Source organism: Alexandromys fortis, unplaced genomic scaffold (genome assembly GCF_014885135.2).
Source record: "Alexandromys fortis isolate MF-2015 unplaced genomic scaffold, M_Fortis_MF-2015_v1.1 scaffold_172, whole genome shotgun sequence".
Taxonomy (NCBI): domain Eukaryota; kingdom Metazoa; phylum Chordata; class Mammalia; order Rodentia; family Cricetidae; genus Alexandromys; species Alexandromys fortis.
Window position 1 is genome coordinate 2768878 of NW_026068061.1, and position 14986 is coordinate 2783863.

The 14986-nt window shown below is 40.7% G+C and overlaps 1 protein-coding gene across 4 annotated transcripts in view; it reads left to right on the plus strand.

Annotated features, from left to right (window-relative positions):
• Positions 1–598: 598 nt before the first annotated feature.
• Tsc22d2 (TSC22 domain family member 2) overlaps positions 599–14986 on the plus strand; it is a 45426-nt gene continuing 31038 nt past the window's right edge. For 2 of the 4 annotated variants that reach the window (XR_007588386.1, XM_050120192.1), the window contains exons 1-2: positions 599–2660; positions 14516–14587. Coding sequence is in view for 2 of the 4 variants with exons in the window: in XM_050120192.1 (XP_049976149.1) it covers positions 742–2660; positions 14516–14587 (1991 nt within the window). In the remaining 2 variants the exon portion in view is untranslated. The remainder of the gene's footprint in view (positions 2661–14515; positions 14588–14986) is intronic. The other 2 variants (XR_007588387.1, XM_050120193.1) reach the window with 1 other exon arrangement.

Sequence of the window (14986 nt, forward strand, 5' to 3'; positions counted from 1 at the left end):
CACGCCGCCGAGCGCCTCCGCCCGCCCGCCTGCCCGCCTGCCGTTCCCTCAGCCACCGCCGCCGCCCCTCACACGCCTGAGCCGCGAGGAGGCCGGGCCCCGCCGCCGCGGGTGGCTCCCTGAGGGAGACCAGACTGCCGGTCCTCCCCGCCCCCGAGCGGGCTTCCGCCGCCACCGCCGGCATGGCCCCCGGGCTGCGCTCTGGCTAGAGCCGGGGACGGAGGGCTGCCCTCCCACCGCGGGACCTCCAGCCCCCGTCGGGAAGCGCCGCTCCCGGCCTCGCCGCTCCGCCTTCTTCTTCTTCGTCCGCGTCGCCGCGCGGGAGCAGCCGCGGGCCCCGGCCGGAGGGAGCCCGAGCGGGGCAGAACCGCCCCTCACGCCGCCGCCACCACCGCCTCCTGCGCCCCGCGCTCCACCCCCAGCCGGGCCTGCTGACCGCGCCGAGCACCGGGCTGGACTGACCGCGGCGGCTGAGCCTGGCGAGCAGCCGGCCCGCCCCTGAAGCACGCTCGAGCGGTCCCCTGCCGGCTTGAAGCGAGGCGCCGCGGCCGCGGGGAGGTGAGACGGAAGGAGGAGGATGTGGCGCCGAGAGGCCGGCGCCCAGAGCAGCCCGTGACTTGCGGCGCGGGCCGTAGACCCAGGCGCGAACTCGGACTTTGTCTTTGGGGGCCCCCGTGCTCGGCCCTTCCCGGTTTCCGGTGGGATCCCAGAGGAGCTTCTGCCCTCCCAGCCTTCTCCACCATGTCCAAGATGCCGGCCAAGAAGAAGAGCTGCTTCCAGATAACCAGTGTCACCACGGCGCAGGTGGCCACCAGCATCACCGAGGACACCGAGAGCCTGGACGACCCGGACGAGTCGCGCACCGAGGACGTGTCCTCGGAGATCTTCGACGTCTCTCGGGCCACCGATTACGGCCCCGAGGAGGTGTGCGAGCGCAGCTCCTCCGAAGAGACGCTCAACAATGTCGGGGATACGGAAACTCCCGGGACCGTGTCCCCGAACCTCATCCTGGATGGGCAGCTGGCCGCCGCCTCAGCTGCGCCCGCCAACGGAGGCGGAGGCGGCGGCGTGTCGGCCCGGAGCGTGGCGGGGGCTCTCGCCCAGACCCTGGCGACGGCCACCACTCCGGTGTCCGCCCCGGGCCCGGGTAGTGCAACTCCATCTCAGCCCCCCGCCACTTGTAGTTCCCGTTTCCGCGTGATCAAGCTGGACCACGGGAGCGGAGAGCCGTACCGGCGCGGCCGATGGACGTGTATGGAATACTACGAGAGGGATTCGGATAGTACCCGCTCCGGGGATTGCATCCGCCACAGCAATACTTTGGAGCAGACTGCCGAGCGGGACAGCGGGCTGGGCGCCACCGGAGGGTCGGTGGTGGTGGTGGTGGCCTCCATGCAGGGGGCGCACGGGCTGGACTCGGGAACTGACAGCTCCTTGACTGCTGTGTCACAGCTACCCCCGTCGGAGAAAATGAGCCAGCCCACTCTCGCCCAGCCGCAGAGTTTCAGCGCTGGGCAGCCGCAGCCTCCGCCGCCCGTAGGTGGGGCTGTGGCTCCAAGTTCGGCACCGCTGCCGCCGTTCCCGGGAGCGGCGACCGGGCCGCAGCCCATGCCGGCAGGAGCTCTGCCAACCCAGCTCCAGGGAGCCGTGGCCGGCGGCGCCCTCCCGGGGCCTGTTGGCCAGGCTCTGCCACCGACGAATGTAAACCTGGCGCCGCCAGTGGGCCTGGCCGCTCAGCCGGGCCCGGCGGTGGGCTCCTCGCTGCCGCACCATCCCCAGCAGTTCGGGTATCCCCAGCCTCAGCTAGCACCCGGGCATTTGGTGCCCGTGCAGCCCCCGGGCCAGAGCGAGTACCTGCAGCCGCACGTGGCCCTGCAGCCACCCAGCCCTGCGCAGCCCTTGTCCTCAAGCGCTGGCGCGACCTCGGCTTCGGCGGCCAGCTTTCCTTTGGGCTCTGGCCAGAGCGTCTCCTCCTTGGGTGTGCAGATGATGGGCGCCCCTTCCCAGCCCAGTGAAGCTCCAGGTCCGGTTCCTGGCGTCCAGGCCGCTCCTTGTCAGCCGGCGGGAGTGGCTCCAGCTGCTCTGGGAGGCGTGGTGCAGCCAGGCTCGGGGCTTCCCGGGGCTGGGCAGCCCCAGTCCGTGCAGCCTCCGCCGCAGATGGGGGGCAGTGGTCAGCTGTCAGCCGTGCCTGGTGGTCCTCACACCGTGGTGCCCGGAGTTCCAAACGTGCCTGCCGCGGTACCCGCTCCAAGCGTGCCTAGTGTGCCCACCACTTCTGTTACTATGCCAAATGTACCCGCGCCTCTGGGCCAGTCTCAGCCGCTGAGCAGCCACACGCCAGTCAGCCGGAGCAGCAGCGTCATCCAACAAGTTGGGCCGCCCTTAGCGCAAGGCACACACAGTGCACCAACGAGCCTACCACAGTCTGACCTAAGCCAGTTTCAGACTCAGACCCAGCCTTTAGTTGGGCAAGTTGACGATACTAGAAGAAAATCAGAACCCCTACCTCAACCACCACTTTCTCTCATTGCTGAAAATAAGCCTGTTGTGAAGCCTCCAGTTGCAGATGCCCTGGCAAACCCCCTTCAGTTAACACCTATGAACAGTCTGGCCAGCTCTGTGTTCAACATAGCTATTCCTGTTGATGGTGATGAAGACAGGTATGGTAATTTTTATGTTAAATATCTGCTAAGATTGCTTGATCCAAATAGCTTAGGATACAGCTTGGGGAGATTTTTTTTTTCACTTGAGGCCTATATTTTTCTTTGCAGAGTTTAATTTAGTAAAATCAATACAAAGTTTTAAACTAGAGGTGTAAGGAGACATGGTCAAGGTTTTTGTTTTATTTATTGTTTTTAAAAGTTAGATAGTAATTCAATGTCTTGGTGTATTTCAGCTTCACAGTTTAAAAATGCTAGTGTGCCCCTCCCATCAGTAATGGTGTCCCTTCCTAAGGTGTTAAGTACTTTTGAGTGCTTATGGCAGAGTTTGGCCAAAGTTAGTTTGGAAATTGAGACTGAAAACCAGAAGGCCTTCTAGTTGGGGCCGAGAGTAGGGAATAAACGTACTTCTCCCATCAGTGAATTTGGGAAGAAGAGAGAGAGAGAGAGAGAGAGAGAGAGAGAGAGAGAGAGAGAGAGAGAGAGAGAGAGAGAGAGAGAGAGGGTGTAAAATGTGAAATCTGTCTTTGACAATCTGTCAGACAGACTTTTAACAAAAAGGAGTCTTGAGGATTCCCAGTAGCTTCTCAGAGATACTTCTTTTGTTTAAGCAGAAGTCTTTAAGATAGGGAAGGGAGGTGCAAAGTGCTTAAACTGTAGTAGAAACTACAGTTTTTGAAAGGTATGTCCTTAACCAACGCCCTCCACCTAGAGTGTAAGGAGTGCCTTTTTAATATTTTAGATGAAAGCCAGTGTATTGCTACACTGTTCTATAGCAGTTTGTTTGGTTATGGCCTAATGAGGAATTTTAGTCTTTTTTTAGGAGCTGTCATGTAGACCTTTGACATTATATAATTCCAACCTTGTTAAAACCTTAATTGCAACATTTTAGCACTACATTAAAAATTACAGAGAAAGAGTAGGGCATCTTCTTACACTTGAAGGTTTTTGAGAGAGGTTAATTCAATTGCTAAAAGAATCAAAACATAGTATGAGTTTGTAGAATCATTGGTATGTAGAAGACTACCCTGAAATAGTATACTTTAATCCCTCACATTCTTATCGTTTTACTTCTCCTTATCCCTGTTTTACTCTATATATTCTTCTGCTGGTTTTAAAAGTGATTACTGGAATTCATTCATTTCTGTTTTTGTAATTCAGAGTTAATGAATTTTGTAGCCAAGTTTTAGGAAGTCTTTGCACTTGAGAACTCAGTGTTCATAAGTGAGCTAGCTAGTCAGCTTAGCTAGTCATTGAAAATTTTAATAGAGGTGGGATTACCAAGTTTAAAAAAAAATGAAACAAAAACTGATTTTCGAAGCAACTGAAAAAAATTCTTCAATTTTCTAGTTGCTCCTGTTTTCACTGGGAGGGCAGGTGGAGTCTCCCTTTCAAGTTTGATGGTACCTTGTCTTTTATGACTATCAGGAACCTATATTTTCAAAGTTGATAAATTACCTTTAACTTTCCCTTTCTGATCTGTACCTCTTCAATAAGTGACTTTCCCCAACCTCCTATTTCACACATAAAACCTGTTGCATGAAGAATGCATCTTTCCTCTTCACACACTTTACAGTTCATAACATATTCCTCAGAAATTAAAAGGATGATAAATAATGTAGTGAAGTAGAAATCTTTTGACAGATGGAAACTCTGAAACATTCCTTTTGAATACGTGCTACAGGTGCATATATTTTTCCTTACTGTAGTTAAAGTAATCCCAGAAATCATAATTCCAAATATAACAGTGTTTTAGCTGCAGATGGTGCTACATCATTGTTCTCAGCTACTGCATCAGTTGGTCCTTTTCAAGGATTTGATTGTGTGTGGTCCCATTCTGAATGTGCTACTTTCTCCTTTACCCCAACCTTAAATTCTGCATTGCATATTATCAGTTTTACATTGATTTTTAATATTCTTCTTTCCAAGATGTAATCTTACACATTTGATGTTTTGTCATGAACCGACACACCTGGTGAAGGCATGAATCCATTAATTAGAAATAGGGGTTTTGGTTTTTTGTTTTGTTTTTAAAGAAAGTCTTTGCAAAAGAGAACATTCAGAAGTTTTGCACTTGAAAATAGCGATTTTCGAGGCACACGTTTAAATTAACCAGATGAATACCTTTTAAAGAACAGTCCTAACTAGAAATACTACTTTTAGTATAATTTGAGGTTACTTTCTCAAAATCTTGCAGTATTATTTATAATCCTTCAAATATCATATAAATTGGTGAGATCACGAGGAAGTATGTCTTAAACTTCTTGAGTAGGTTAATACATTTAGATCCTAAAGAAATACTTGTAAATATTCATTTTTTTGTTAAAATTCCAAATTTGTTCTCTTTTTAAACAAAAGAAGGGAAATGGGAGGTTAACGAGGTGGGTTAATTTAGGTTCATATATTTGAAGTTCTTCCGTAGTTTTGGTTCCATATAAGGGCCTATATTGAATCAATTTTGAGATCATTTATATTAAACAACTACTACGACACCTTTAAAAGGGCTGATGCAAAGGTTTCCCAGTTATCTTGCCTGCTGACCCTACATTATTAAGTATCAAATTGTGAGATTTTTTTTCCCCCGAGCCTTTTTTTTTTTTTTTTTTTTTTTTTNGGTTTTTTGAGACAGGGTTTCTCTGTGGTTTTGGAGCCTGTCCTGGAACTAGCTCTTGTAGACCAGGCTGGTCTCAAACTCACAGAGATCCGCCTGCCTCTGCCTCCCGAGCGCTGGGATTAAAGGTGTGCGCCACCACCGCCCAGCTTTTTTCCAGCCATTTTGATTAGAAAATTATTATTACACATTAAGACTTCTCAGGTTGAATTTGTATAAACTGGTGGTTGTAATGATGGTCGATAAAAAAATTGTGTAGCCACTTTTACAGTGAACATTACAAAATTTGTTTAAACTATCTATACATTTAACAGACTCCTTTACTGTAAATGAAAGGAGAATGTAAGCTATTACTGGTACTAAATGGAGCACAGTACAGATTGTGTTCCATAAATAACTGACCAGTGTGAACTTTGAAGGTAGCATTCCAGGAACTCATGAATGGCTATAATTGTGAACTGTCAACTGTCTAACTGACAGTTGAAACCCTGGTTATTGTAAGGATTCTTTAGTGACTTGTTTAATTTGAATAGTTTGCTAATGACTAGTATTGCTAACTGGTGTGTTTTGGTATGTGCTATAAACACAAATGTGTTCATTAGTTGGATTTCACATATACTTAATGTTCTGTCTTTTTAAACTTGAAGTTTAAGTAAAAAGATTTATTTAAATACATACCAGGAACAACACTGTCCTCTTGTTGTGCTGTAAAACCTACAGACCCCTTTTAAGAGTTATGTTACAGAAAAATCTCCTAGGTTTCCCAGCACATAAGTTTAAAAATCTGAAAGCTCCTTACTTGAATCTGTTTGTTCAGTCTATTACATCATGGAGGTGATTTTGATCTTTCAGCTTTACCAGTAATGAGTAAATCACAAGCAAGATACTGTCTTGTTCCTAAAACCTTGGGAAAGCATTCCTACCAAGGTGTAGATAGTCAGAGTATAAAGTCAAGCCACGCCTTTAATCCCAACACTTGGGAGGCAGAGGCACAGGGGTGCATGGATCTCTGAGTTCCAGTACAGCTAGGACTACACAAACAAACTTGTCTCAAAAGACCCCCCAAAAAAAAGTATAAAATCAATGTATACATGACATTTAATATAAAAACTGTTGATTCAGTCATTCATTAGAAATATCTAACTACTAAAATATACATTAGTCAGAAACATAGATCTAAAAAGACCAATGATTTTCCAAAGAAGCTGAAAATCCTACAGCTATATCAATAGGTGTTTAGCCTTTTATATTTACTGCTACATATTTTTTAATTGAGAACTAATTAATTTGGGCCAAATGTTTATTATTTTAAAGAAAATAAGCACTTATGTGTATAGGGATGGAACATATTCCAAGTAACTATTTTTAGTACAGTTTTTTTTTCATGTAAGTAAAAGAAGGCAATGGGATCATAAATCTATAAATCATCTTTGTAAGAAGTCATTTTACAAGTATTAGAAATAGGGTTAATATGTACCCCTAAGAATAAATGCAGCATTAATATATTTTTTATGTAAAGCTCCGACAACATTCATTTGAAAATGGGTGTGACACTAGGATTATGCATTTGATACTTGAGACTTTGTAGTAGAGTTAAAATCTTTTTTTGCACTGGGAGACAGGTTAGATGCAGTGTCCTTCAATGACAAGTAGCAATCCACTAAACAAATGCTCCTACCTCCCTATCTTCTTAATAGAGGGACAGATGTTAGGAGAGTAGAAAAGAGATTCTGATTTTTCGTTTTCCATGAGGGCCCCAGTTGAGGGGTAGGGAAGTATTGTTTTGAGTGATGGCAGATAACAAAAATGAAAGAAAATACAATAGAATAACATATTTGGTCTTAGAAGAAATGAATTTGTCAATAATGAAGACTAGTAGTCTGATTTTTGTGACTTTTTACTTTTGGGTAATTGTTTCAGACTATTTTGTATTTATTTTTTCTGAAGCGATATTGTCTACTAATTCTATTATTCTTTAGTAAATATAAAGAGAAGGGGCTTTATAAAAGCCAGCCTATCTAACTAAATGTAGTCAAAATGTTGACCCCTTACTAGATGCTTATGGAAAAAAAGACAAGAGTTTTTTAAAAAAAAATAAATCTTAATTGTTAGTACTGTTTGGGGGTTATTATGCAGCAAAACTCATTTATACTCAACTAGTGGTTTAAGCTATTTTAGATAGCACTATACTGATAAGGTACATCTACAAAGAATCGTGCATACATAAATCATTGATCTTTCCCATAGCAAATCAAGAACATACTAACTATTCAATATTTGTTATGTTCTTAGCCTGGCACTGCTTAAAGCAAAAGTTGGGTGCCTTTTTGGGAGGCAGAGGCAGACTGGTCTCTGAGTTCAAGGCCAACCTGATTTGCATAATGAGTTCCAAGCTAGCCAGGGCTACATAGTGAGACACTGTCTCACAAAACAAAATTATTTGCCGCCCATAAAAATTTACCAGTTTGCCTTATTCCATGGCACTAACAAATAGACTTCATTGTGTATACATCAAACTTAAGTGGTAATATTGAGATATATAAATTGATATATCCCTATAAATATTTGCATGAGTCAGATGGATGAAATTTCATGTATGTTCTGAATTTTTCAAATTAAACAAACTTAGATTTACTTTATATGTATGAATGTATTGCCTGCATGTATGTATGTGCACCATGTGTGTGCTTGCTCGTGCCTTTGGAGACCAGAAGAGGGCATTGAATCCCCTGGAACTGGAGTAACTGATGGAATGAGCTGCTGTGTAGGTTCTGGGAGTCAAACACACTCCTCTACTAAAGTAACAGGAAACCACTGGGTCATCTCTTCAGGCCCCTTCCCTTTCAAATTTAAAATGCCAAATCAGACTTAATCTTATTTCTTTAAGTTTTGCTAATTATTTTTAAAGAGCTATATTTCTTTTACTTTAAGAAAACAGTATCTATATACATATAGTGTGTGTGAAGTAATTATGTTAATTAAGATAATTAAGTTACTAATTTTATTGCTATCCACCTAGGCTATTTACTATTGGTCAGACTATGTAGGGTAAACAAGTGGAACCAAATGTTAGTTTAAACTACCTCAGTCTCTTTATCCATAAGTATTCACTAAAATTTGGCTGGAGTTTCACACTATAAAAGATAAACTCTTTCTGTCAAATGTCACTGACTATAAAGAACATTGGACTATTTTAAGTCTATTTTGAATTATTTAGGCCATACTTTCTATTAACAGCCTATATAACAGGTAAATTGCATACTATATGAATAAAAGTTTTCAAAAGCAAAGTTTAGAGCCCATTAGTTTTTAAAAATAGAACTGTAGTTTTACCACTTGGGAGGTTATGTGTATAAACCAAACAAGTTCTTTGTATACTTTAGCTCTGCCATGGAAACAAACAAAAATGAAAAAGGGTGTTCTTTTGGTTAAATAAAAGCAATAGTATGTTTGTGTATTGACACATGAATGACCATTACAGACAGTTAAGTCAGACATACCTGAATTAAAATCTACTGTTGCTTTGTGTTTGTTAAATGGACTGGTTTAAACCAGTCATTTAGTTCCGTAAATATTCTGTTTGTGTGAAAAATGAGGATGCCAACCTTGGATAGTTTTCAACCTTCCTAACTCTGCAACCTTTTAATACAGTTCCTCGTGTTGTGGCAACCCCTAACCATAAAATTTTTTTTTACTACTTTATAACTGTAATTTTGCTACTGTTATAAATAATCTGATATATCTGATATGCAATTCCCAAAGGGCTGTGACCCACAGGTTGAGAACTGCTGGTTTAAAGTATTAAATTTTATGTGAATATAACATAAGATAGTATGGTGGCAAGTCTACATTACAGAAATTGGAGTAAGTAGTTCCAGCTCCAAACTCCTGCAGATTACCCCTTCAAATGGTACAATTTTACCAAGTCTTCAGTTTTGATGTACAAACATAAAACTGATCAGGATGGGTGTTTTGCCTGCATGTGTGTGCCTGCTGGTGCCTACAGAAAAGGAGACTACTGCTTTAGTCCTGATGTGGTAAGGATTACAGCAGATTGTGTTCTAATCCTCGTTCTTCCACCTGCTCTGCTGATTTAATTAATCAAGTCATTTACTTCCCCTCAGTCGTCCCCGCCCCAATATTGGTGAAGCTAGAATGTGGGACTATGTCATGTTTTAAAGTTCTGTCTAGTCCTATTGAACCCATACTTTTAAATAAAGTTGGGAAGAAACTTTCTTTTTTTTAAAAAAAAAATTATTTATTTATTATTTTATTANGAGCCACCATGTGATTGCTGGGAATTGAACCAAGAACCTTTGGAAGAGCAGGCAGTGCTCTTAACACTGAGCCATCTCTCCAGCCCCTGGGGAGAAACTTTTCTTTTGTCATAACCCCCCAACCCTTTTTTTTTTTTTTTTTTTTGCCACTACCAACCATTGTATGATTGATTGGTTGATTGATTGATTGATTGGAAGGAAAGAAGAAAATGAAGCTTACTTCTTTACTCAATGCTTGAGAAGTAAATTGTATGCAAAGTAAATAGCTACAGGAACAATACACCAGCCAATTGTAGTGTTCTCCAAGTATTAAACTATAGGGTACGGAAGTGAGACTCTTTCTTCTAAGGTAGTAGTCTATATGATTACATTATATTTCATATGTGTTAGGTTTTGATGGAGCAGATAGTAAGTGCTAATGGAAATTTGATTTCCTAATATAGACTGAAGACTTCTGTTCAGACACTGTCTTTGCCTATACATGTGTGTATATAGTTCAGAACTTAAAATATCCAAACCGGGATAAATTGAAAACTTCTTACATTTGTTCCCCAGCCACCCACTTCCTGTCTTCAGAATCAATGTATCATTTGTACGTTCTTCTGAGGGTGACTTTTGGACTGAGTTTTAATTAAATGGGCCATTCACATTAGATCACTGATAAGAGAAATGACTTGCTAAGCCCAGAGAAGTGGCAGCTTGTGTAATGAAATTGAAGAGTGAGACGGTCGCACTTGGGAAATTTTGATTAACTTGACAGGAAGCAGAGTGAAGGGCTTAATTCCACAGTAAATTTAGATTCTTACATTAACTTTATAATTTCTACTTAGAAGCATTTCTTGAAGCTTTTATTGCTAAAGTAGTGTTTATCTTACAATTTACTTCAATAATTTCAGTAATTATTGTATTATACATTAAAGTATGATAAAGTTATGTTTTGCATGGGGGTCTTCACTGGGGCCCAGCAGTCAGAATTGTTAGGTGGTAGAATGTACTAAATAGTTTGGTACACCTAGCTCAAAATTTAAGTATTTCATTTGCTTCAACATTACCATAACAATGATGACATATTTAATGCCTGCTAAGATTCTCTACCAAAAGTTGAATTTTGTACAACATAAAATTAAGCTTAATTGTGTCAAACCCTATATAAACATTATCTCATTTGATCTTTACAGCAATCTATAAGCAAGATTTTTATTCTCCTTTGTGGATTAAGGAAACATGATAAAACATAAACACTTAGGTCTGCCACTCCAAAGCCAGTGCTCCTTTGCTTTATTGCTTAGCAAACAATGAATGATGTGGGAAGAAAGGAAAATTACTGTAGTCACTGATAGTTATGTTGTGACTGTTTACCTGAAAGATACTTACAGATACTTAAAATCCACACATAAATTTGGAATGGCCCTTGTTGATATTTATTTGTCTGATTTCTATTTAAATCTTAAAAGTGGGGTTAGAAAAGAGGTTTTTGTTGAGTTGAGGCTCACATATGTTTCCCTTTAAGCTTTACCAGCACTTTAGGTTTATTTTGAGATGTGGGGTATGCAGGTGTGTTTCTTCTCCCTACTGTAGTTGCCCTATAAACAGAATGTCTTGCTAAAGCAAGTGGATATGTATTCTATGTGTTTGTCACTTTCTGGCATACTGTTTTCATGTGCTGGGAAATTAATGTGACAGACTAGTGTATGAAGCCAGGGAATAGATAAAGAAAAGCCATTTGTAAATACTAGTGGGCACAATTAACAATTACTTGAGAATGACAAAGAAATTGAGGCTGCTGAGGTCCCAAGGAAAGCTCTGTTAATAAGATCATTTCAGTGCTAAGTGAAACTTGATAGCACCAAGTTATAATTGAGATTTTAAACTTTGCATTTTTGACCATATATTCTCTTCTGCAAGAAATCACATTTGAAACCAGATTCCTAACAGCTTGTTTGAAGTGAATATAAACTACCACTCTAAGTAAAGCAATTCTTAGAAGAATGAACTGTAGTTTATATTGAATTTATTGCAGTCATCTAAATGGAAAATGCTGTTTTCTTGTTTGTAGACATTTTTCAAAACCACTGAGTAAAATATATCCTTTCCTCCCCTTATTGTACTTTATTTCATAGATCATTCTCATATCCTGAGATTTACTATTAACAGTAGATTTTTTTTTTTTTTTTTTTTTTTGGTTTTTCGAGACAGGGTTTCTCTGTGGTTTTGGAGCCTGTCCTGGAACTAGCTCTTGTAGACCAGACTGGTCTCGAACTCACAGAGATCCGCCTGCCTCTGCCTCCCAAGTGCTGGGATTAAAGGCGTGCGCCACCACTGCCCGGCTAGTAGATAATTTTTTATTTTATATTTGAGAAATACTGTGTCATTACATTGAAAAAAATGGTATTTCATAAGACTTTATTTGAAGCCATTTTGTTTAGCAGGTGAATTTGCTTCAAATTAATATAGATATTTCCAAAGTCAAAATATCGGAAGTTCTTTAAAATGTCATCCCTCTGAATAGATTTCATTTTAAATGCTCTTTATAAAGTATTTTTAATTCCAAACTAGGGACTAACTTCAAAGTTTACTCTGTTAGTTTTCTCCTTCCGACTTTGAGTCTTTCCATTAAAGTTGAAGTTCCTAAACAATATAAGGAATAGCCTTCCCAGTGCTCACATAGTCCTGGGCAAACCTGATTTAGTTGATGGTGGGAGGAGCCAAATTAGGTTTTCGGTTCATTTGCCTTTTATCTTACTTGGCTGACTTGATTTTGAAGTACAGTGGGAAAAGGTAGCCTAACAAAAGTTAGAAGATGTTAGATTCCTCTTAAACTTTGTTGTTGGCAGATCTAACCTGTGCTTTTGATTGCCTTAGCCAATCAAAAGAAAAAGGTAAGAAAAAGGGTTTAAAGACTAGAAAGGAAATAGAGTAAGGAAAGCAACAAAAACTTTATATTGTTAAAAAGTCCTAGTTTTTTAACTACTTTGTACTTTTTCGGCTACTTTGGTGATTCTCTGTTACCCAATGTCTGTACCTTTTCTAGTTTATCAAAAGTGATATCTACTGGATAAAAATCTAAAATGCCGTATGAAAAAGGGCTATGCATCCAACACAGCTTGGCTTAATTCAGGTTTTGAAGTCATGATTCTCTTGTTTTTAGTTTGATGATTGTTGATATTTGATTGCTGTTGCCGTCAACTTTATGAATAATTTTAAGGTTTAGTTGTATTTTTTTTCATTTACTTGTATATGCATGTGTTTGTGTGGATGTGTGCTGTGTCTGCCAGTGTCCGTGGTGTTTGTGTGGATGTGTGCTGTGTGTCTGCCAGTGTCTGTGGTGTTTCTGTGGATGTGTGCTGTGTGTCTGCCAGTGTCCGTGGAGGCCACGAGAGGGTATTGGATCTCCTAGAGCTGGAGGTACAGTGAATTGTGAGCTACCTGAAATCTGTGCTAGGTTCTGCAGGAGTAAAAAATGTTCTTAACTGCTGAACCACTTACCTCTCAAGCCCCAGAAGCAGGTTTTTGTTTCCTGTCCTGTTATCCAGCAGCCTTTCTTAAGGCACCTAGTAAGGTTTCAGAAAAGCATCTGAAGATTATTTTTTAATAACATAATAGCAATTGAGCATTGGCTGTACCCAAAAGATTTAGATATGGTTACAGTCTTAACTATTAGACAAAGGCTAAACAATACTATAGTATTACTTAATCATGTTTAACTATTTTAATAACTGTTGTTTAAAAGAACATAGAGCTAGAGAAGTCAGGTTTTGACTCTGGTATGTTTAGTATAGTGGTTTAAAAGCATAAAATTAGGCTACCTACTCTGACATTTGGGGAGTTACCTCTTACTCCTTTTAGGTAGGGATGTTGTAGAAATTTGAGGCAATAATGTAAAGCAGTTTGAATAGCGTTGGGCATATAGTATATTTTTTACTGCTGTTCTTCCTATCATGAATCAAAGATTGGGTTTGTTTGTTTTTTGTTTTTCTTGTGGCCTCAGAGAAGAAAGTTTGGTTGATTGAGTGGATGATTGACTTGATATCAGAATCTGTGGAGTTGAAGTCCTAGGCAGTTATGAGTGGGTACTAGGAACTAAACTTGGGTCCTCAGCAAGCGCAGATATGCTCTCAAACAGTGAGCCATCTTCTTTAGCCCTGAGTTAAGGATTTTTTAAGTGATATGACAGGTACATGCTAGCCTCCAAAGTACAGGTGGATGGTGAGGAAGACATTAGAATTATGCTTAATGAGTGGAAACAGTTAGGAACCAGGTTAGTCAAAAGCTTAGCTCCTTGAGAAATCATTCCTGACACATCGGGTCAATTGTACATACTGGAGTTAGCCTACATGAGCTCATTAGTTAGTTAGAGTTCTGTGGTGTTGACCATAGGGATAGTAGGAATGAATGATACAGTTGATAGGTTTTCCCCTTTAAAGGGGGCATTATACTCATGCAAGAAATTAGAATGCTTCCATACAATCACATTGTTCCCCCCACCACTAGCCTAGAGAAACTACACACAAATAAACTTAAAAGTGGAAATGTATCAAGTCCAACCAAGAAGAACTGTTTATTATTCATCATTAACCCTTCACTGTTAACAAATCCTAGAAAGCTATAGCTTAGTGTTGTATGTGGATATGCTACTGGAGAACAACCATAGATGATCATTAAGGCATCACTACAACAGGGTATTGATAGGCTCTGGTTAATTTTATGTATATATACACACAATTGAATGCTAGTATTTAACTTTATCTGTTATTTGTTCTTTTAAAATTTTGAATCTGAATTTCTGTGGTTTGTGAATTTTGTGTGCTTTAAAAAGCATTGTTTTAAGCAGTCTCAATGTTTTTTTTTTCCTTTTTCAAATTTAAGTGGTTACACTGTATGAGAATCTAAAATCTTCCATTTTTTGTAAGTACTGAATATACTGTACATTCTCAACTTCATTTCCATTTGATTCTTGGATCTCACAGGAATCCTTCAACTGCTTTCTACCAAGCGTTCCATTTGAACACGTTTCAGGAATCAAAGAGCCTCTGGGATAGGTATGATTACTTGATATGGAATGCATACATGCAAAAGTGTATGCATGAATTGCTTTGCATAAAACTGACTTTTGTTAAAGGGGGGAAATCACATGGAATCTAGCATGGAACAAAGCAGCAAAATAAACCAAAAAGACTATTTTCTATAGAACATAAATGTGCTTTTTAATTTTATTGCATTCTGTGCATGTTATATCTATTTTTAAGGATTAAATATTCCATTGTCTTGAAATAGTCGCTTCATATATTTTAAGGCAAAACATTTTTCTGTTAAATAAGTCTTATTTTTGTGCCGTTTTATAGGATTTATAACAAAACAAAATACCATTCAAAAATTAAACTGGAAGAGGGACAAGACCTGAGTAACAAAATTATCATTAATTTTGACAACAAATTGTC